The following is a 24,969-nucleotide window of genomic DNA, read 5'->3' as shown; positions in this document are numbered from 1 at the left end:
CGTGTAGATGAGGCGCTTAGGGACATGGTTTAGTGGGCATGGTGGTGTTTGGTTGACGGTTGGACTTGATGATCTTAGAGGTCTTTTCCAACCTTAATGATTCTATGATTCTATGTTTTACAGGATTTTGGCAGACATTTTAGCTTTAACCTCAGCAACAGCAGTTTTTCTCTAGAGTGATTATTTAGATTTTGTCTCCTGGTCACAACACATTATCTATTATTAAATATTTGGAAGATGTCTTTATTACAGAGGTGCTTTTGGTATTCAGGGACAACTGTCACTATTGGGTGACTTCATGCGATTTTGTAATATGTTCAGGAAAAGGCACATTGGGAAACTTTACAAGGAGCCAACAGCATTTAATATTACTTCAGTAGACATTATGTTTTATTCATTGATAAATATGATTTGTGATCCCCAAATAATTAATCAAAACATTTTTGAGAAAAAATCTGAACTTAAAATAAAGCTGCTATCTGGTTTTGAGGGTATTTGGTGGGGGTTTTTTTGGGGGTGTGTGTTACTTAGTATTGTTACAATTAATGTCTAGAATTGACCGGGTTCCTCCTAAATGGTTGCAGGTCAGTGGGCTTTGGTTCACAAAGGGACTTAATCACCTAAATATCATTATAAATGGAATTTAGTTGACTAACACAGCAATTCATAAAACTCTACCAAATTCAGCATCTTTAGGAGTGGGTTTCATTTCACAAACTGAAGCTATCTAAAGTTTAGATGCAAGTGTGAACCAGATGGAAGATTCAAGTTAAATCCTGCCGCAACCTCAGACATTTCAAAACTAGAGGACAAAATAATGGCAGTCATGTGGGTTTTAAAAACAAAGACGCCTTTCACATGCCTAACATGGAGGACAGTCAATGTGAACTTATATTTGTCCACACTTACCTGTGTAGACATATTCCCACACACCAGGTGTAAGTGGTGACCAGCAGATTAGAATAAGGGCTGAGATGTAGGTGCCCTCTGCTCCTATTGAAGTTAGGAAAAAATGGGAACCCAGTGAGGAGAGGGCTCAGAATAGGAAATTCTGGGTATAGGATTCTGATCCCCATGCACCCATTTTATACAATGACCCTTTCCATCAAAATTAACAACCCCTCCCTTGAGGAGGGATCAGAATTTGGGATTCCTTCCTGCCAGCCATGTGGAATGAGCAGGTGGCAGAGAGAGACATTTTAGCCTGCAGAGAGAGACAAAAGGGAGGTGGAAATTTGGAGGCATCCCTCTACAGTATTTCCCAAAGGCAAGCTTTGATGTGTCCCTCTCCATTCATCATGCTGAATCTTTTAAATCCTACTTCAAGACTCCTGTTTCTCTCTAATGGTTAAGAATCTTAGGCCATTACTCATGTTTATGAATTCCAGTTATGGAGATTTGTGCTAAAATTTTTAGCACTGTGGCAATGATGAAATTTGATCTTATCTCAACTTATTAAAATACTTAAGACTATGCAAACTGAGGTAGTTGAGATGGTACCCTCCATCTCTTAATGATCGTTGTTAATGTTTGCAGTAAGCTAGTATATTTTTTCTTTATTTACAGACAAAATATGCATTACTCACCAACAAAGCTGGATATGACTTCTTAGCTATTTCATTGAGGGACTGCTTTAAATGAAGGACTGAGTGATCTCCAATGACTCTAACAGAAAAAATTTAGAGAAACAAGTAGCTAACATTAAATTCTGGGCGTCCTATAGACCTCTCACTAGTTTTAGTAAAAATAAATAAATAAATAGAAATTCTAAGGTCAGGTGCTCTATATGCAAGCACTGAAGCAGAAACCATTTCCTACACTTTTAATAATATTTAGCACACAACTTTTTCACATGGATTTATGATTGCATTTATTTCTTAGATTTTTTAGTATCTCATCCTACATATTGCAATCTTTATAACTGCATGTTGCAGAAATATACGAATGCTTTTGTAATTTATTTGGAATTATCCCAGGTTCATCTGTTAAACTCATCAAACACAGTGTGAACACAGCTAAGCTGTATATATTTGAAAGAATTCCAGGTGATCTAATCACTTCAAAAGGAAAAAGTTCTGGTGTAAATTTGAAATGGCTTTTCAGACTGCCCTGCAGTTGTTTATGTAATATTTTTAGAACTATTCTTTCCACACAATATACCTTGCTTTGGTTTCAAGGGACCACAGATAGTCAAGTTGTGTCACACAGTAGGAATGGTGAAAAGCAAAACATGCTTAAGAGAGTTCTTCCTCACTACCTGTGTGTATAGATCCCAAGCTGCCATTGTTATAATATCACGTGGAAAAAATGCAGAGGGAATTTCTAACACTCACGCTAGATAAGAGGTAAGAGTTGATTTTTTTTTTTAAATGTGCTGTTTCTTCTTAAGTACATCAACTAGGAAAGCTGCTAGTCTCTAAATGAAAGCTATCAGCTATGTTCCTCATAGTGATTTTAGAATTTCATAAAAATGTCATCAGAAGCCCTCAAAACTTAATATACACATGCAGTATTTATCTTACTCCTACTTACTCATTATTTACTTGGTAATGCTTATTTGTTGCTATTTTAATTCCACTGTATACAGATAAAATAGGATTGTTCTTCTTGCTTATTTGAGAATGAATTGCTTTTCCTGCCTAATTTGTAAATCTGAGCTGTGTTTTCACTGCTTTCCTTGATCTTCATAATTTTCCTGCTGTGAACAAGTGAGAAGACTGGAGATGTAGTCCTGAAACTGCTCCTTGACTTTTGACTGGAATGAGTTGCTTTTTATTTTTATCTTCCTTTCCTTTATCTCCTTCAAGAACAACCAAGAGGAACTCTACCCTGAATCACCATCTTTTCTAAGGGAGGGAAATTATGTCCTGGTAGTTATTCAGGGTTTATTTTAAAGGTTCAATCCTACCAGTCTGAATCTGAGAATACTAAAAAATTGACTAAGTCTAAGTGGTAAGACCTATTGCTGCCTGGGAGCTAGCAGGCTCATCAGTTGCCTTAGTGCTCTGCAGACTTGCTATCTCAAGCCAGGCTAGTTTGGACCCGTATGGCTCGAACAGAAACTCAGAAAGAGAAGAACTGACTGCTTCAGGACTTGTTTTGTTTTTTGATTGACACCTGATTTTGGCCTAAAGTAGTGCCAACTTTGCAGTATCATTTTTTCCTAACTGTTGGGCAATGCCGATTCAGGGACAAAGGCCCAAAGCAAGAGAATTACTGTTTCACCCTATGGTTCATCTGTACACTGCTGCAATATGGTAAGCCTACTAGAGTTTAGAGCTAGGCTAAGCTTTATCCTTTTAAAGTCACTGGAGACCTACTAGACAAATGCTGTTGAGGGAAAGTCAAACATAACTAGCAAGATCTAAATCTATGCTGAGTGGAATGTTTATAAAATATCAGGGCAAGAGTATGAGCTTGTAAATAATCCTAATGCCCTATCCCTTTGGGAAAAACATTGCACACCAAGTATTATTCATTTCTTTATTGTTTTCTTACATTATACGAATTTTTTTATTGGACTAAGTGGGCTTTATAGTGTTGATTGTTAATAAGATCTGGCTAGCATTGTGTTTGTGATTTAAGTAAACAACATTTGCTTTTTATACTGACTTTATGAGACTTCTGTGAGCTTTGGTGTTGCTGATATAGTGAGGATGTATGGCCGTTTAAAATCAGATTGTAGAGATCATGTGACAAAGTAATTTTTCTATCAACACAACCTCAGGGATTTTTATTTTGTTCTGCAAAAAGTTAGGCACAGCTTGCAAAACAAGGCAAAAGTCCAATGAACGAAGATGGGATCAATTCCAGCCTTTCGTTTGTATGGAACAAAGAAATGAACATGAGCAAAGACAGGTCTTAGAGTAATCTTGTCTAAAACAAGCATCCTTTGATAGAGTAACATGGTAATTATGGGCTAATTGCCACTGTGATTGGACAATAGCATAATACAATGACCTTCCTGGATTCCTGTTCCTAGGTTGTTCCTTGTTAAATTTCTAAGAATCTTCATGATCTTTTATTGAAGCTCACACTTTGCCTTATCCATTTTTGTGCTATCCAAAGGTGTTTGACTATCCATGGTATTTATATTTAATCCAAGATTTTTTATATGTGTATGTGTGTGTACTTATCTATATATAAAATTTACTCTAAGGATTAAGTCCAAAGGTATTTAATCATCAGGCTCAGATCAGGTGACATGCAACATTAAAATCAAATGAAGGTAGGCAACGTAACTACTTTGGAAGGATAGCCCTGACAGTTGTCTTTTCTTAATAAATTTTTATTTTAACATGATCATGCTTAGCATCTGTTGTCTCCATTTTTAAAGATGGAGAAAGGACATATAGGAAGAATTTTGATTAAAATTAAGTGTTTAAGTCAGTCTGAAAGTCTGAATCTCATACTTTCTAGAGCCCCAAGTGCTGGTTCTGTGCCTTCACATCTTGAGAGGGCTTAGTAACCTCACTGGGATATCCAGAAGAGGCTTTTCTGTAACGAGTTTCCATGACAAGTTTAATCAGATTGGCTTTGTTTGGATCTAATATACACCCACAGATGCACACATGCAAAAAAAAAAAAAAATCAGCAGCCATGCACTTGATTAAGGAAAGCTGCCATATGGTGCCTATGTGCCCCTCCTCCTCCCTCTCATAAGCAGAGCTCCAAGCCCAAAGTTCTGTGGGAGAACTGGGTTTTATTTAAATCTCAGTCTAGGGGACAGTCTCTCCTCATCTCAGAAAAATGCCAATGGCTTAACTACTACTGTGTAGGCTAGAATGGGTTAGGAATGATCTCTATTCATGCTGTTAAAACTGTGACCACTTTGCAGCGAAGTATCTGTCTTCCATCTAAACAAATGGAGGAACGACACTCTGGTAAAAGCATTTACTTTTTTATTAATCCAAAGTCATTGGATAAAAATACAACAACAATCTAAAAGGCAGCGACAGCTATCAGTGACTCATAACTGCTCTCCTTGTTCACTGTGTTTGTGAGAGAAGTTGGGAAGGCATTTTGTAGGATAGCGCTCCCAGCTGTAAATCTCAGAGAGAAAGAGGCATCTCTCCTGCTTTACACTGTTAAGTCCTGCTTCTGCTCCCATGGCTCCTTATGCATTTTATATTCGATATTTAAAAGATATACTTGCCCCTCTTTAATAACCCTAGAAGAAACAGAACTGATGTTTTTCACCTTCTCTTCAGTGGAGAAGTCTATCCCACTAGATAGACTGGTAGAATATATTTGGTAGAATACCAAATCATATTCTTGGTTAGCCCTGTGGCTCATGTATTCCTGCCTGTAGAGCTTCAGTGAGACAGGTGAGGGAAGCTCCTTCCCCTCTCTCTTGCACCAGTGGCTAGGGCTTGTTCCTTGGATGTAAGGATTGTGGCTTCATATTTCTCCAGTAGACACTGAGATCCTGTCTCCTCCTTGCTGCATATGAAGCTATTATGGCAAAGGATACCTTTCTCTTCCAGCAATGTTTTATGAAAAAAACAAGAACATACTGGTCAGATGTCTGATGTAGGTAGCTATGTACAGGAAGTAGTTTTTGCTGTGAGCATCCACCTCCCAGTGATGTCTGTCTCACAGAGATGCTTAAGCAGAGGCAAAGGAAACCATGGTGTGCAACCTTCTCCTCTCCTCTCCTCTCCTCTCCTCTCCACTCCTCTCCTCTCCTCTTCAGCATTTTCTTGTGCATGTCCCTGTAATTGTGAACTCAGGTCAGACATTCACAAGTCCCCAGTGTTTCCTTGCTGGAACAGAGGTACTCTATTCAGCATCCCTGCAGCTGGCACACTTGGCTTTGGGCATTGCAGCACGGAGCACCACAAATGCTCTGTTACTCACTGGAGCTGGGCTCAGGCTCCTAGCTCATGGTTGTGGTTTCAATTAGTTGACAGGCTCCTTAAGAAAAGGGATATTTAGCATTGCAAATCATGAAGACTTTTGTGGCTTGAACTCTAAGTTATTCTCCATTCATCACTCAGAGACAGCTTTGGCAGAACTGGGTTGCTGGCTTGTGCTGTAACTGGTGGAATTAAAAATTCTGAAACTGCTGAAATCCTCTTTTGAGCCCAGGGATTGATAATGTGGCTGCTGTTAACTGGGAGTGCTGTTTCTGTGCCACAGTAAAGAGACCAGCTACTCAAATACTCAATTATTCTGTCAATGTATTCCAGATCTCTGGGCACCTCTCTTCATTCTCTTTTCTGTCTCTGACTCCCTCTACTTTGTTATATTTTCCGGTGCAGATTCCTTGTGCTCAGTTCTGCTCTGGGGCAGGGACAATGTGCTACTACAGCTACATTGAAAAACCTGAATGTCCCCATTTTACACCTGAAACAACAAAGAGATTGAGCCAAAACACAAGACATTTCCGAATTTTCTAAGTGCACTTCATACAAGGCAAACCTGATGTGGAAAGACATCTGGATCTTTTATTTTTCTTTTTGGTGACACTGATTGTTTTCTCTTGCTCTTTCAGGCTTTATTTAAAAGGTCACAGTGGAACAGCTGGAAAACAGAGTAGCCTGATCTTACATGGTGCTGAATTCAGTACAAAAGATGCTGACAATGACAACTGCATGTGTAAATGTGCTCTCATGTTGACTGGAGGTGAGTACAACTCTGAAAATATGTGCTACATTGATAGGAATCTATTCTGTTTTCCTAAAGCAACCGTGGATGAAGTTGCATTCATGGATGTGTAAGTACTGTGTGAAAATTCCTTTTATTATTATTACTCGTACTCTTTTCTGTATATATATTGTGGTAGTGCCAATACCTCAAGATCCCTATCAGCAGGGAAGGGATTATTCAGAGATGCAGTCGGTATACTTCTGCACTGAAGCTGTTGCAACAATGTCAAGGGGAAAAGCATAAGTTAGTGTTATTGTTGACGCAAGAAAGGCAAAGTAAGAGAGAAGCAGCTAAGAGATGAAGAAGGGGAAAAGAATTTTGTGAGAAGTGGGAGAATCAGCCAGAAAATGAAGAGAAAAAATGCAGGGAAATAGATAATAGAAGGTAAAGTTTAAAAACAATCAGAATCTGGACTTGCAATATATTATCTATTTCACTTAGTTTCAGCCAGTTTCACTCACTCGGTTGCTGACTGAGGTTAAACCACGACAGGGTGTGATTCTGTTATTGAAATAATTATAATGATTCAGCTGTCTTATACGAGCATAATGCATATATACATATATATGTATAGACATAGTTAATGTAATGGCTAATTCACTCACCTGTGAAAGACCAGACCTGCAACCCCCTGTTAAAATTGTAGCACTTAGCTGTTCTGGAACATTTAAAACAGTATCCTTAGTGAGCTGAGTCAAGCTGCAGAAGGAAAGAAAGAAGAGTTGAGGTGGGGGCGTGCACAAAGAAGTTATACTGGGACAGTTTAAAGCACCAAGTCAACCTGACTGCCAGCAAGTATAGTGTGTATGACTGATATTTGTTCCCTTAAATGCAGAGGAAGAATATCTGAGATTATCTCCCCATACAGACACCTAAAGCTCTGCACAAGACTGAGAACTTTCTCTGGCAAATGATGCTTATTCTTAGTCCCTATATGGGCAAGCTCATTTTTATCTCTAGGACACCACATTAAAGCAGAAAGCTTAAATTGGGATTCTTTGGTTCATTGACTGTATGACCAAGAAAGGCCCTTATCTTCACATCTGATCTTCTTCGGAGACTCTCCCTCAGTGATTTCTAACTTTCCTGGAAAAAATCCTGTAGCATATAAATTATTCAGTATTTTGGATCAGAATGTTAAACTGATATTATTTGTGGTTATTGGCACTCTGACTGAATCCAGCTCAGGCCACATTCAGGCATGCATGACCCTCTAAAGCTATCATCTGCTAACAGAAGATGGGTTCCCATCACTGGGAATTTATATGAAAAGCACAACCTAGCTCCTCATTCTCTTTTGCCGATTGGAAATGACCCAGTTGGGAAAGTCTTTAAGGAGCTGATTTTTCAAACTTTCCTAACTTCCTCTAGTGATATCTTATTAAAAGTCAGCATGGGAAACTTCTTCCAGTAGGCAGGTGATCAGACACTACCTTTCCATTTCTATAGAAAAAGAAGCTAACCAGGTAGTTCTGGAGACGGATAATGCATAAGAAATCAATAGTTTATTTTAATTAAAACTGTTGACCTTTCCCTGTAGAGACCATGCTAAATTAAAGTGTCTTACTTCCAGGGCAGGCCAGAGTCCAGTGAGAAGCTCCTAAATGTGAGTTGTGTCTGTGCTGAAGTGCAGACTCATTCATGTATCCAAGCTGCCTGGAAATACCTCTGCTCTCAGATGGCTAATTCTGGGAGCTGGGGGTTTTGTTTATTTTTCTGCCCTGACTTCTATGGCAGGTCAATGCCCTGCTAAGGTCAGCCTGCTGTTGAACAACCATTCCACAAGGTTCACATATATTTTGCTGCAGCAGTCCTGTAAATCAACAGGAAAACCACATATTGGAATATACTGGTAACAAATGAAAGGAATAAGGAGGAAGGGGGAGAATTACCAAAGGCTGAGGAAACCACAAATAGAACAAATCACTGCAGAGTAAAAGGAGAAGCAGCTAGCCTTTGGAAATAGATGAGTGTAGTCTTTTGAACTAGACTCTGAGTACTAGTAATTTGTAGTACTTCAAGAAGAGAAAGACTTTAATCATGCTAGAGTTCTCCTCAAACACTCTGCTATGCTTTGCTCCTTGAAATGACTTTCTCATTCCTTGAGAAATATCAGAAATTGAATTAAATACCAAAACATTTGTTTAGTGAGTAGATTTCAGTTTTGTACCACAGACAAAGACTAATTAAGAAAAGTAGCAATGATAGCAGGTTTTGGAAAACCTCTTTTTTTCCCAAAAGATATCAGAGACTCTGTTAGTTTTGGCAACATCACAGAGAGCTCTTTAATGATGAATGATATGAAATCTACAGGCAGGTTTCTAGCTATCTTGACAGTTTGGGTGAGCCTGTTATCTCTATGAGGTGAACTGAATATATTTATGTCAGGAATAAAGGCTGAGATAAGCTGAAGCTCAAGACTGTGATATGGTTATAGTCAAGGCTGAAAATAAAAATGTAAGGAAAACACACATTTCTCTCTGTGATCTTACTAGTTGTCAGTTTTATTTGGTCTATATCAAAACTATTATTCTCTCTCCTCCTTTCTCTTCCTCCCTCTTCCCCAGAATAAGAAATTAAATACTGGGAGAATAATACAGTAGCATCAACAGAGTTTTGTGTGTGTGTGTTTCTTGTCCTTTCAAGAGCTACTTGACTCTATCTTAATATTGATTTTAGGGAATGGCTTCAAAAGTACATTCATGAGCTGGATTCTTAGCCTCTGTGAACTTTACATGGTAGTTAAATGTTTTAGCTGCTTTTTTGTGCCTTGGAAAATTTAAACTAAGCATGCTTGGTTTACTTTAAAGGGAGGCAAAGCATATTTATTCAAATAATATCTTCATTTAAACTTAACATTTGACAAAATAGTAAAAAATTTTTATATCGTGAAAATACCTGTTAAGAACTGGTACAATATCTCAGGCCAGTAAACTGAACAAAAGATTATATCCCCATATCATTTCAAGCATTATTCTGAACAGAATGACAGTGAGCTACATACACAGCTTTTTGCAAGAAACAGCACTTAGAATGTAACAAACTGTCACCAGAACAAAGCACTGAGTAGATGTCCAAGGCGCTTCAGATAGATTTCCAATAGAAGAGCACTTAACGTCTCTGGATCAGATTTGTGGGCACAAGGCCAAGTTAGAGCATCCCGCCAGGATACCACCTGTCAGCTGAGCCCCAGGAATTGTTTGTGCAATTGTTTTCAGTCACTGGAAAGTCACTTATGGTAACTTGGCCCATAGTGAAATAGTCTTAAGGTGATTTGCTTTGTCTTGCATTGGCTGCAGTCTGAGATGTTCACACAGGCATTTACCTTGTTTCAGGTGATAAGCGAGAACGTTGCTAAATTTCTGATCCCTGGAATAGTTTGACAAAGTGATGGGGAGACTTTCTAGCTGTCTTGCTAGCATTGAAACAGCATAGAATTATTGAAATAACTTTTTTTATTTTACTGGAAGCAGAGGTTCATCCAGCTGCAGTCTCCTGTCTCTGACAGCAGTCAGCAGCAGATGCCGCAATATGGGCATAAGAACAATGCAAATAAATGATACTTCCCCTGAGTATATTCCCAGTATCTTTAGCATCTCAGGGGTTTCCTGAGTCAGAGACAGTTCCCATGTATTTAGTAATCCTGAAAGGATTTGTCATCTATTAAGTGAGAGACTGCTCAATGACAATCCCAAACAGTGGTGCACTCATTGCCTGTTGTTTCACTGCTTTTTTCTCCAAGTGGTGAATTTTATGAATGTCTGGCAAGAATGCTATGGAGGATTCCTGTCATGACTTGGAGGGAAGTTCTTGGCTGAATATAGAAATCTGCCTGTACATTATCCAATTAGAAAAAGCCACAGTTTCTCTTATATTTTGTTTGAAACAAAAACTTTGAAAGTAGCAACCTCAGCACACTTAAAAGTGTCCAACTTGAACCCCTGGATATACATCTACTTATGCAGAAAAGCATCAATTTTTAGGTTTTATGCATATTGTTGCTTTCATAAAGAAGTTACTTATAAAACACTATTCATGAAGTATTTATATTGCCTAATATTTTGATAGAAAAATATAACCACTATGCAGATAAAAAGTGATTGGAATATTATTTGATTTATGCTAGAAATATTAGAAATATTTCAGTAGAAATATGACTACTCAACACTTTTAACAAAATCATTACTATATTGCTATGTTTATCAGGGTGAAGTATGGACAATAGTAATAAAGTATTAGGAGAACAACAAGAAGTGACTAACTTAAAAATTATTCAGTTGATATATTTAGAAGATCAGAACATGGCCACCAGTCTGCAAGTTTCATGTTATTTTTACTTCATAAAAAGATGTTTATAAAAAGGACTGTGTTATCCAGTTGATATGAAAAGCTAATGCCTTTTTATCTTATATCCTGACAGCTAAATTCTGATTTAACCTTCAGAATGTCAAGTACCAACTGCTAAATGATAGTCTGGTCAATCAATACTCTAACGAATAAAAGAACATAGGCCTGGAAATGACTTCCAGAGGTAATTTAGTCCTTTTCAAAGACAGACTCTTCTCTACCTATTTATTTCTGTCTTTCTGTTCATCTTCAAGATTTGTAGTGATAGAGACTCATTCTCATAATTAAATCTGTTGCTGAGTTTGGCTACACTTAGAATCATAGAATCATAGAATCATTAAGGTTGGAAGAGACCTCTAAGATCATCGAGTCCAACCGTCAACCCAACACCACCATGCCCACTAAACCATGTCCCTAAGCGCCTCATCTACACGTCTTTTAAATACCTCCAGGGATGGTGACTCAACCACTTCCCTGGGCAGCCTGTTCCAATGTTTAACCACTCTTTCAGTAAAGACATTTTTCCTCACATCCAATCTAAACCTCCCCTGGCGCAACTTGAGGCCATTTCCTCTCGTCCTATCACTAGTTATTTAGGAGAAGAGACCAACACCCACCTCGCTACAACCTCCTTTCAGGTAGTTTGTAGAGAGCGATGAGGTCTCCCCTCAGCCTCCTTTTCTCCAGGCTAAACAGTCCCAGTTCCCTCAGCCGCTCCTCAGAAGACTTGTTCTCCAGACCCCTCACCAGCCTCGTGATCGTACCACCACTTAATATAAGAAATCTTTGCTTGTTGATATTCTATGATAATTTAAGTGCGTTCCATCTTGTCCTATCCTCCATCATTGGAAAGAATAGACCATTCCTTTGCATTCCTTTGAAAACCTGCTTTTTTCAGCAGATTTTATGAATTTGAGGTTGTTGGCAATCTGTCTTCTGAATTCTGGACTAAACAACCCTAAATCTTTCCTCTTACATTCACCTTTTTGGACTCTGTCCAGTGGATTCACATATAGCTTGAGGTGTCATCCAAAACTGCACCCAGTCTTCTAGCTGAGAAGTTACCAATGCAAAGACAAACAGAGCCTAAGTATTACCATCTAACTTCTTTAAAGTACAGAATGTCAGAAACATTGAAATCTTTCATAAAATAAATTGTTCTGTCTTTTGAACAACGAAGACTATTTCAATATTTTTGCATTAGAAGTTGTTCTTATTGGCTTTGTTGCCAAATGCACTAAATTTTATGGACAAACCCAGAGGGCTAGAAATAAATATTGGCTTTTCATACGATCCCTTTATCCCATAGACCCATACAAATGTACCATTCAAACATACTTCGGATCTTATTGAATGGATTGTATTGAACTTACTGCATTTGGAGGCATTCAGTGTACTCAGGAGGGAGAACAGAGACAGATATGTGAAGAAAGGGTCTGCCATCAAATATGCAGGCTTTCAACACCTATTGTAGTATGTAAAAGGCAACTAAGAACGTCTCATCAAACCTGAGTGATGATTAGCAAGTTCCTAATGCATGCTAGATTTATAGTACACCCATGAATTGATGAGCACTAGTTTACTAACAAAGAATTTTACATACATACATGTTTAATTACAATTTATACAACAAACCAAAAAAGGAAAGCTGTTAAGTTTGGCATACAAAAGCCTTTTCTATGTTGCTTTTGACAAAGAAGATTCTATCATATAAAAATTATACTTGTGACTTCAGAAAACCATTATAAAAGATGGCTGTGATTTTTTTCCAGTAATATCATTACTCATTTGAGCAATGCTTCTTTATTAGAATGTTTTTTGCAGGAGTTTGTAGAAATTATCTCAATATACATTCATATTCGGCCAAAGATATAGTACAAGCAGGTCTGTGGAGCTGTAGTATCTGGTGATATGTGGCTGAAGTAGACTGAAGCATTCAAAATACATTTATTTAATGAAAAGAACTGACAAGAAATTTAACAACTTCCCAGAGGTAAGAGCAACACTAGTTAAAGACTAAAGCATAAGAGTCCACAAAGCGTGAGCATGCTTTAACTGCTTCAGAAGAGCAGCTGTCTACAGTGGGGATTCATGTTTATTTGTATAGCTGAACTTTCAAACAACTTATCAATGTATTATCTAAATTATTTTTTGTTTGGACAATATACTTTATGACCTAAGGATTTTTATTGCAAACAGAGATGGTAATGCTGCTTGTACTATACAAATTATTAGAGGTGGGCTAACCTCAAAAGACTGAGCTACCCTCATTTCAAATAAGCAATTAGTGACTTCGTGATCACAACAACTCGAAGAAACTACCTGTGTTTCTGAATAAAAACTCTCTTAACCTTCTCATGAAAGCTTCCTCTTTACCACTTCATTAGTGACTTTAAAATCTTACTTCTATTATTATTTCTCATAATGCCCACCTTTCATGATTCTCATGCATGATTCAAATATCCCATGGAAATCATTGCCAAAAGTTATCTCTGGGGTTAAAATCTTACTGCTGTTCAGAGAAGACTTGATACTTATTTGGGAAAGCCATTACCTTGTAGTTAAAAATAAACAAGATTCTTCATGGGAGGAAAATCCTGTGAACTCCAGGGAATGAGCCAACATATAGCTACTGGGAGTCTTTCCTTGGGTCAGACTGCCTCACAGCTCTGGAGCTGCTTTATTTGGTGTTTTCTGCAATGGCAATGCTGTAGGTATCTCCTTCAGAAACCTCTGTTTTACGTTCCCTCACTTCCTCATAGCTACCAAGAAAGTCACTGCTTTCATTCCTCTTTCCCCCAATATACAAGGCATCTGAAAAAACATTTGCATCCATTCAAAGATGTGGATTTTGGTGTTGAGACATGCAGTAGGAAGTCTTGTGATAATCTGAGGCCCTATGGGGAATGAAGAGCTTTTAGAGGACTGCAGGGGAGGATGGAGAAACATAACCATATGGAGAAAAAAAACCACTTAGAAAGACAGAGAGAAAGTAAACCCAACATTTTAATGTAGTATTAGGAAACATCTTTAAAAAAAACTCATAGAGTCTCACTAACAAGAACAGTATAGTAGAAAAAAAAAAAGATGGTCATTAAAAAACATTTTGAAAGAAGCGTTCATTTAGAAGAAATCTATGATGAAAGATTTGAGTAGGTCCTCACAAAAGGTTTATAAAATTTTGTGTTTCTTCAACTCATTCCATTTTTAACATAGATTTTGTAGGGCACTGCTGAAAACCTTCTCCCCAAAAAGGCCATTTATGCATCTATTGCTGTTCCTTTAAGATGAAATGGTAACTAGCTCAGCTTGCCATGTCTTCATCCCAACACCACAAACAGAACCCAGCTGTATCTGTGTTCCAGCCTTGAAAAATGAGGATTAGATTTTCTCTGTTTAACTTTGTCTTAAGTTTCTACAAGATTATACTCTGGTTACAGTAAAACATCGGCTGTATGGCTTTCTCTTTCTTTGGTTATTGCCCCCTTAGGTATAACATTGTAATCAAAGAGAGGTCAATTGTATCAAAATAGAAGTTTGCCAGAATTTATCTGGCATAAATTCTTCCCTCAAGATTTCATTATGAAGTGTTACTTCTGAAAAAAGCCCACTATTATCCAAAATCTAAGAAATTACTTTACAAGACTAGAAACATAAATTACATGGATCTGAATACAAAAGACAGAGTAAGTACTGGATCTGAAGGCTAATCATAATCAATATCATATCAGTAGTAGCAAGGCATAGTTTAAAATACCTTCATACAATGCATTCATTATAGGTAGATAAAAAGCTAACCACTGAATATGATGAAATTGGAGGATTCACTAGGGCAGTGCACATTTTCTAAAAGGAGCTTCTCACACTTTAATTCCATTTCCAGAAGTCAGAGTGGAAAACACACTGAAAATTTAAAATTCTGCATTTCAGTTCACAATGACACCTGCAGAATTCAGTAGCCACTCACTAGATGATCGGTTTGCCACTACCGGTGGTGCTTGAAAAAGGTTTGCGGGGAGTCCTGGGAAGATTACAGTGCTGTGGTGAGCAGGCTGAAATAACTTTTTAAAATAAAGTGGCATTTAACCACTAAAAGCAAAAGCCACCACCTGATCTTTATGATTTTAGTTGCCTTCATACATGAAGGCAAATGTTCAGTACAACCATATTACATAGAAAGATGCACAAGACCTGAATAAAGATTCACAAAGGCTGTAGGTCTTACTATGAAAAAAAACCCCGCCAGAAACCTTTCTGAAAATAGAGCTCTTAGCCATTGAGGTTAATATATTTTTGACATTGGGAATATTAGCTCTTTACAGTCTGGGGATTCATTCTGCCTTCCTCAGTCTGAACTAAGCATCTTTCTGTTACTTTACATAGATACCCTGTAAGGTGTTGGAGAGAAAATTCTATTCCCATCAAGATATACAGCAAAACTCCCACTACTTTCAGTGGAGTCAATATGTCACCTAGTTTATCTTTGTCAGTTTGTGTTCTGTAATCTCAGTGTTGCCAAGTTTCATGTTATTTCAAGTTTTCCTTAAAACACTAACTCCCATGACAATCTAAAATTCACCTTAACAAGAAAAGATCTTGGGGATATAGACAAGAGTGTTGACTGATTAATTTCATCTTAAAGGAACAATTTAAAATAGTTCTGAAGATTCACAGTGTATTTCACCACTGACTCAATTTTCTCCATTGGTTAAAGACATATATACATATCTTCACTGCAGGAGTCTAAAGGTGAGATGACTTTTTTTGCATACAGTTTGCAACCAAACCTATGCTTCTAGCAAGCTTGAATTTTCTGCATTCTGTCATACGAATGGTAGCAAAACCTCTGTCATTGTTAGTAATATTCACAAGTACTTGATAAATATTTCTGGTTTATTTTCAGGGCTGTGTTAACAGAGCACTCACAAAGGTGGAGGTATGGCTCTACATGCATTTTCTTTGGCAGAAAATTCAGGTTGAAAAGTTCCTGAGCTGTTACACTCCTTTTTTATCCTAACTTCTCAGTTTACTACTCCTTCAGTTATCCAACACAACTGTTCACAGGGCCATTCTATAAACCAGATTGCTGGTTTCCCCTCAGAAAACAAAGTTCTGTTTTTTTCCTAAATCTGTGTCACCTCACTTTTCAGAACAGTCTTACAATGCAGCTGCTGGAGCAGTGAACTAGAAGCACAAGCATCTGAGCAAGACATTTCTTGCCCTGTCTTTCCAGTAGAATAAAATATATAAAATTGCACACAGAGTTCAAAGGGTTAATGAGTAGGAAGCCGCATCTTGCTAGGAAAGAGCAGGCAGGGTAGGGGGGCAGAAAAGGCCGTAACCTTGATATCAATCAGTAACATTTTTAATATCTTTTTGTAGTCAATGATAGTCAGGTAACCAGTAATTTTCTGCTACCTGTAGACATGCAAATAAAGTGCCTACAAACCCCTTTAAAAATAAAGTAAAATGAATGGACTTTCGTCAGTTTTCTAAGTGCCAGGTGTGAACTTGCTCAGAGGCTTTGCAGAGAAGTGAAAAAATGTCAGATGGATCTGAGTGAGGACCCTCCAGATACTGTTGACTCAAAAGCATTTGGCACATTTCAAGATCAAGACTATGAGGCTCAAGATTTAATATAGGTTTTCCCATTCGAAATAATAAAATTAAGGATTGAATGTCACTTTTCTGGCCCAACCTGTACACGCAATGCATATACCTTGATTGAAGTTGACCATACTGTCACCTAAACACATGCACACTCAGGTAATCATCTAAACCATCTATCCATGCACATAGGTATTCTGACTGTCAACGTCCTAACAGTGTTATAATTGTCTTCTTCACTTAGTCCTTCCATTAATTTGCTGAGTCTTGTTTATGAATTTATCATAAGTCTTAAAGAAAGAGTCTACCCGTCTCCTTGTACACTGCTCTGAATACTGATTATCTAGTACTATAATATCGTAATTACTATAAGAGGGCAGCACCACCATACTCATAACCCATGTTTGCTAAGAACACCTAACCTGAGAGCAAAAGCAAACTGTCTGAGCAATTGAACAATCACAGTTAAAGCAACAGAAAAGGACCAGTAAATAAAATTAAATCGTGCTTATACTCAAAATAACCAAACAAGTGAAATTATGCAAAATACTTATGAATTATAGTCTTTTTCTGAAGTTTACATGAGATGGGTGAACTGTAATACTGTCTAAACATGCAAAGCAGTTTGTTTGTCTTTGTTGTTCTTGTTCTTCCTTCACATACTGCATATAAAACCAGAATGAGTTAGGACCTAAATACTTTTCCAACTCTGTAAATACAACTGTGCATTCTCCAGCACCACTGGCTACAGAATAGCACAAAAGAGCAAAAAAGAAAAATATGAAAATATGCCCACCACCACCGCACCAGTATTTATGAGCCTGGGAATACCAGAATTTGCTAATCAGCTAAACCTGTAAAACAACATAAAAATGCTTAGTGCACTTGCAGTTTGATTGTTTGTCTTAATGTTTTCAGGGTGGTGGTTTGATGCCTGCGGCCCCTCCAATCTCAATGGGATGTTCTACACAGCTGGGCAAAACCATGGAAAGCTCAACGGCATCAAGTGGCATTATTTCAAAGGCCCCAGCTACTCCTTGCGCTCCACCACCATGATGATTCGGCCCTTGGACTTTTAAAGGCATTCAGCGGTGGATCCCAGAACAAACCAGGACAACACTGCCCTTAGCAGCACCACTATCACAGTCTGAAGGTAAAAGGTGAAGGGTTTCTTGAAAGCAACACATAGGGATGATGCAAAGCCTCTTCGTTATCACTCCATAACCTGCAAAAATTCTCCAACAGTCACCCCACATTTTGATGAATGGGAGAGGTTTGGTTTAGAAGAAGGTGGCTGCAATGATTTTCCAGAGAAGAACAACTGGATCTGGTTATTCTGCCCGAATATGGTGCTTTGTCAGTGGCTGTCCTTTTCTTTCTTTTTTTTTTTTTTTTTAATAAGAGGTGCAAAAACATACTAGATTATTCAGCAACAGCATCAGAATTTGAAGAAATGAAATGTACCAACCATGGTCTATTGAGTAGAATGTTATTCAGCAGTGAAATGCCAACATTATATCCATGAAAAAGGATTATGGAGACACCTTTATTAAAACTCATCTTAAAGCACACAAGGTGACCACTCCAAATATTGTTTTTCTTAAATTAACTGAATTTGAATGGTGGATAGATTTATGTCAATCCCAGAGTCAAAGAATTTGTGCGAATATTATTTTTCATTAAATCCTTTAAAGATATGTTTCTCATAAATAAACCGAGTCAAACGTATGAAGAATGATAAGGGTAATAAACATAAATTCTTCAGTTGCTCTGTAGAGGTAAATCAGATAATTGGCATAATCCCTGAGCTAGGATTTATAATGTGATAACAAAAGTAGCTGTGTTTTGAGGTTTTTCCCTTCTTTCATTAAAGGCAGTCTGAACATCATGTAGAAAAATTAATGGAAGGTTTAAAGAATGTGAAATATTATCCTAAAGAAAATACGGGGTTTTGCATGGAATATTTCTATCAAAAGTACACAGCAAGGCAAACTGTTAGGGTATATAAAAATTACATAAATGCATAGCTTAAGGCAATGGATTCATTTTACAGTATCCTTGCATGTGCGCAATTTATCGTTAATTATTTTACTTTTTTATTACATTTTGGTGAATATCAGAAGCATGCCAGTTCTACACAGTGCTTAGGCTACAACTATAAAAAATACTCATCAGAACTGTATAGAAAATAAAGAATTGTGAAATTGTAAATAGCATGTTTATATTTCCTGTAATGGTCATTTAATTTGTACAGGCAGCCCTGACCCTACTCAAAGGGTGCAAAGCCTCAGAAGGATATAAATATTAAAAGAACTTTAGAAGACTGCTTACAGGTTGCTAACAAGTAAGTTTGTTATATTAAAATGTTGCAGAAGTGTGGGGCAAGATGCACAATTCAACTATTGGAAAAAATAAAGTTCCTATAATAACAAGCAACAAAGCAGCTGGGTGGCCCATGAGGCTGTAGAGACAACTCTTCCCATTTACAGCCCCTTGTGATTTAGTCATAGGAATAAAGTCCATTTAGGAAAGTAGCTTGCAGTCATTCTACTTCTGCTATACATAAAAGGAAAAAGTTTACCCTGATCCCACCAAAATCAAAAGTAACATTCTCATTGATTAAATTGGGACCAACATGACACGCAAAATCTGAATGTGGTGAGTTTTTTGCTTGACTGTTTGTTGCTTTGTTTCATTCATTAAACTGTTCCTGAGATCAGGCACAACAAAGATCTGATTCTTTTTTAAAGGATGATGATAATAGAGTAACCGCTCCCGCCCCGCCCCGTTTTCCTCTTTTTTTTTTTTTTTTTTTCCCCTTTAGCAGTTTATTTCTATGGCATAGAAAAAAACTGCTTGGATTTTTTTAAACACCTTTTCTTAAAGATCACAAGGCCCCACAGGGTTCTCTGTTTTTGTTACAATTTGATGTTTGTTTCGTTTTAAGCAGGAAGATCTTCGATTTTGTGTATTTGTATATATTTATATATATATATTTGAAATAACCTTGCCTAAGGGTTAATTTGCAGTTTTCTGATGAATAAGTTACAAAACTACTCCTTACTCAGCAATTTCTTCACAGAGCTGTTTTGTCTCGGTTTCCAGCACGTTTTTGAAATGGTCTTCATTTATGTGCAAAATATGTGGTCTGTCTTCCTCCATATTCTCAAAAGATATATTTTTGCAGGTCTCCAAGTTAGGAATGCTAGTTTTGCAGATCCTATTGCAAAAGGCAGAACACATTTAAAATCAAAAGCATGGTATTTACTGTTTATTTATCTGGGTTTGAAAAAATGTGGATTTGGTTTCCTATCCTTTATAATAAAACTTTTTAAAAAATTGCAGAGTCCGTGATTTGCTTTACTTTGAGTATACCTTTCTGCGACAGGCTAACAACATTTTACAAGCCACCATCTCTCCTTGTAAGAAATATTAATAAATTTAGACAAACCTAAGAAGGGAGTCTAGAGTTTGTCCAGAAATTAATCTTTCTAACCTTTTAAATCCATATTTTGGTATTTTTTATTCTATTTCCTTGATTAAAATCATGGGACTATATTTCTCATTTTATGTTCAAATCATGCAACTCTCTATCAATCTTTAAAATAAAATGTTTCTTGAATTCCACAGGCAAAGTTACAAAGTGAAGTGTGATGCTTGTTTCTCTTGCCTTATGACGTGTTCTTCTATCATCCATTCGATCATGTTGCACGGCAGTGACAAATCTCCATTGATCTCTTAGCCAGAAATGCCTCTTGCTCCATTTGTATGCCTTTTAACACTACAAGGATCAGTTTTAACATCTCTTCATAGTCAATTTATCCTCATTTTCTCAGGAATTTTTGCTTAATTGGACTTGTTTGTTGTGTTAGTTCAGACCAACCTAGCTTTTTAAATCAATGCTAAAGCTGTGAGGAACTATATACATAAAAGCACATTTTGCTCCTTAAGTTGAACATGTATGTACTGCATGAATTGAAGAGTTACAATTAGTAAAAATGGTTTTTCTGGATTTGATTTATATTAAAATGTCACTTGCCTTGAAAGATACTAAAAAAATGGTCAATGGTCAATGGTAATAGTAACTTTACTATTTACCTTTCACAGATAAATTTCTTCCTGTTTTATAAAATACACAAAATATTCACAAGTCAATAGATGTGTTTTCCATAGCATATAGATCCTTAATTTTTAATATCTTCTAAGGCTGGCGATGTAATTTAAATGCACACTTTTCTAAGTGCCCTAGCATACAGTACCGGCCTATTAAGTAGGCAAGTCATCTATGTTTATAATCATCTGTACAACAGGTTCCTAAGACACAGTTCCTTAAAAAACCATTCCAGCTATAATAACAACTTTCTTCTCTCTGGATCTGCAGCTCAGACCACAGCTCTGACCATGCCTCAAGTAACCTCGTTTGGGATTGGCGCAGCACTCACTTCTCCTTTGGGAAGAACAAAACTGAAACAGCAATCACAACAAGAGCTTAACTCTCTAGGTAGGATCAAGCTTAATTTACAACCAGACTGTGCTGCAGTTGTGCCAGAAGGCATTCCTACCTACCAGCTTTTACATGAGCTGGACAGCTTGAGGAGAGAGGCAGTAACCCCTGAATACAGCTGATGCTGCTAGTGTTGCCTGACTCTGACCTGTGGTGTGCATACACACACGCACGTGCGTGTGCGCGCGCACACACACACACACACAAATCCATATGTCTGAAGAAAGCTTGACACAGCCAATCAAAATGACATTTTTAAAATTTTATCTAGGGGAACTGTAATCTCAGGCCAAAAAAAAAAATCCGGAAAGCACCAAAAATGAAATAAATGAAAAGTGCAAATGCCAGCCGAAAGGGAGGATTAAGGGATAGCATGTGGAAGGTAGGGGAGCAAGAGCAGGAAAGAGAGAAGACAAGGATATGGGGCTGTAATGAAGAGAGGGAAAAGACATACAGATAGGGAAGAGTTGAAGGGAAGGCATTACTCGTGAGCATAGCAGCTCCATATTTCCTGTGCTACATCTGTCACACAGTGTAGGAACATCTCCAGGAGTGTCTGAACCCTGCTCTTCCTGGCTACTGCTCACATGAGCAGGAATCTATGGGTCTCATTTGCTTTTGTATGCTTTGGGGTGTTTGTCTGTGTGGTTTTTTAATTTTTGCACAGTGAGCAATTTAGTATGGATCTTTGAGAAAACATGCTGCTTATGGTTATGTCAAGATAGCTCTGTAGCAAGTCCTTTAAAAACTGAAAAGTTCCTTTAGAAAATGTTGTATTCTGTTGTGTGAATTTTAAGTACTGATAATGAAATAGAACCTATGCCCATTCAAAATCCTGTGCAATTAGAGCCTTTATTCTTGCACTAGCTAAAATTTCTGTTGGGGGACCTTATTCTCCAAATACATGGTCTGTGCAGTTTTCTGAACCAGTGAGTGCAATTAAAGAAATGGATAAATACTGTAAATATGACCCCCCAAAACTACTGATCTATTAATGTACATGAAGGCCTGGACACCAGTCCTGTGTTTTGGTAGAAAGAATCTTGAGCCTCAAAGTGTTACCATAAATTTTCTTTGTCTCATTATGCTTCTCACCTTTCTCTCACTTTAATAGTGCCTCTGTGCCTCCTTTTAAACTGCTGGCAGTGCTTGCCTTCTGCTGGCTGGAAATAGTCACAGGAAGGCAAGCACCACATTTAACAGAAGACTAAAGACCTGCAGAGGCTTGTGTTCGCAACCACGACATCACCTATGGGGAGAGCAAAGTCAGTCCCCGCCAAACCATGGGGGAAGAACCTTTCTTGGCAGTCATTTGCTCTGCAAGGCTGTGGAGGGAAAAATAGGCACATATGCACACAGAGGACCTTCTTGCTACTTAGACAGAAAATGGATGCTTTGCCAGGTCAACCCTAGGAGCCCTAATAGGACCCCAGAAGAGTAACTCACAGGCACCTGCTTCAGCCCAGTAGGAAAAGGAGGAGAAAAAAATCCGAAACAAGGAAAAGGAAAATTGGAGAATATTGATACACTGAGACAGGTAAGAAAGAGTTGAGGAAGAGTGAGAAAATGGCTGTTATAGGATAATACAGCTAAGAATGCAAAGGAATAAGATTAGGAAGCTAAAGGCAAGGCCAGCAAAAGAAGGAAGTCAGTCTGACAAAAAGAGTAGGGAGAAATTACAAAGATGAAAGCACAAGAAAAGGAGGAAAATGAAGAAGGAGGCAGAGGAATCCATTAATATATTTATTAGAGAATTAGTATCCAATTAATGTTCCAAAGCCTAAAAGGAACTGTGTTGCCATTTTACTTTCTGCTTTTATTTAATATTTACAATGCAATGGAGGTACATTGATATCTGGTAAAATCAAAAGCAATACTTAAAAAGCAGTCCCTCCTTAGAGGAATTTTTGGTAACATGCTGCCTGAGAGAGTCTCATACTTTTAGCATGAGACAAGAATCCACCAGTAGATAAATCAGCTTTGGATAATATTTACTCTTCCACTAAAAGCTGTGGATCTCCATCCTTTTGCAGGCCTCTCATGCTTATATTTAGAACCATTGTCTGCTCTAAAGGAAACTACAAATCTCAGGCCTGATCTCATTCAGCTGCATTGTCGAACCACTGCTTTGTTTTCTTTTGAGTAATGGAGCAGAACTCCTGGATATATGTTTTACTCTTCTTCTTTTGAAGTAAACCTTTCTTTTTTCTTTCTTTTTTTTTTTAATTTAAAAGCTTCTCCTTTGGAGTTCGTCTTTCATCCACCAGAGATGATGATTTAATCTCTCTTTGATAGCTTCACTTAGTGCTGTTTGTTCTGTAAAACCCCCAGGCAAAATTCTCCTCCTGGACTCATGCAGTTGTTCTTGTCTCCCATCTTCTGCTCTGCCTTCATGTGGAGCGAGTATCACACTGTCAGGCACCAATACTCTCCTTTTTGAGGGGTTTGAACCAGGAGCCATCATGATGGCAGTTTCTCATGAGGTGATGTCTCTGCACACCTCCAGGCTGTGCACACAGTAAAGCAGCCCCTGTGGAATGAAGATGCTGGCTTTTAGACTGCCTGGTCACAAGCCAAAAGATGATACAAAAATATGTCGGTACTTTTTAAGAAGTACAGCCTCATTAGCCAAAGGCTTTTCCACTAATTCTGTTTTTTAGATTAAGAAACTAATGCTAGGTTTACCACAGGAGGCAGGCAGTTCCCTAAACATGTAGGTGGAGGTGTCTCTAGTGTCACTCACAGAGGATGGATACACTCCCTCGCCTTTAGTGTGTTGCAAAAGCTTTGGCGTTTGTTTAGAGTTTTCAAGGCTTTGGGAAAAGACAATAATAAATACATTGGACTTTGTGTTGTAAAAATAAATGTGTAAGCAAGAGTAGTTTTTACTACCCGACAGTGTAAAATGAAGAGATGGAAAATTCACCTCTGTGACTGTGACTATGGGTTTATTAACAGAGCTTTAGGCAGGAGCCAGCAGCTCTGTCACTGCTTCCTTTCCGTTGTGTGACTCGTGCAAATTCACATGGCACTGAATGTCCTTTCTGGCTGCTGTGAGCTGCCCCACAGACCAAAGACTAGATCGGAAAAACTGCCTTAGTTTCATATAATCTAAAATAGATTAAATGATACTGCTGCAAGTCAATGGATAATGCAGGAAATTGAAGGAGATTTATAAGGTGACTAACCTGTTCAGGTTAACATTTTACACATGTAAGTACTCAGAGGAAAAAAGCAAAAATGCTTATATTTTCAGTACAATTAGGTATAATATAAATATATAAAACATATAGTTTAAATAGCCACTGGATGTGTGGAGAAAACGATAGAGAACTCATCCTACAACAAAGCAAGCTATCCTGCCGTCTCAACTCACTCAGAGATGCAGAGGAGCCCTTACTTCTGAAGTTTCTGCTGTCTGCTGCCACCTATGGTTCAAAAAGAAGCTTTTCCAAAGATCAGCTCATCGCCAGAATCAACTAAACATTCAGTGAAAGATCTAAAAAAAGGAAACTGAAGGGACTAATAAAAATGGTTAGGACGTCCAGCATGGATGGTCAAAGTTAAGTCTATGTTTAGGTACATGCTTTCAGTTTTAAATGTACTGAACTCCCACTGATTTCAGTTTATCCCAAATGGATTAAAAATACATAGGTTTTAGAGCAGTGTAGACCTTCCCTAAGGAAAATAATGATATTTTCAGAGTAAAAAGTTGCTCCAAAAAACATAGGTGGTGGAGAAAGGGGAATCACACAAAACTATTCTAAAAAGTCATGTTGCGTTTACTATAATTTGACTAGACCAGAGATATGTATATAGAGCACCCATCAGGAAGCCTAAGAAAGAAGCAAAGAAAACAA

General features: G+C 37.7%; 1 protein-coding gene across 1 annotated transcript in view; it reads left to right on the top strand.

Moving 5' to 3' along the window:
* ANGPT1 (angiopoietin 1) overlaps positions 1-17,684 on the top strand; it is a 184,093-nt gene extending 166,409 nt beyond the window's left edge. The window contains exons 8-9 of the mRNA XM_009323104.1: positions 6,497-6,627; positions 17,524-17,684. Of these exons, the coding sequence (XP_009321379.1) occupies positions 6,497-6,627; positions 17,524-17,684 (292 nt within the window). The remainder of the gene's footprint in view (positions 1-6,496; positions 6,628-17,523) is intronic.
* The last annotated feature ends 7,285 nt before the right edge of the window (positions 17,685-24,969 follow it).

The sequence above is a fragment of the Pygoscelis adeliae genome, unplaced genomic scaffold (assembly GCF_000699105.1).
Source record: "Pygoscelis adeliae isolate BGI_AS28 unplaced genomic scaffold, ASM69910v1 Scaffold174, whole genome shotgun sequence".
Taxonomy (NCBI): Eukaryota; Metazoa; Chordata; class Aves; order Sphenisciformes; family Spheniscidae; genus Pygoscelis; species Pygoscelis adeliae.
Note: the sequence above shows the minus strand (reverse complement) of the source record. Positions and strands in the feature narration are given on the sequence as shown.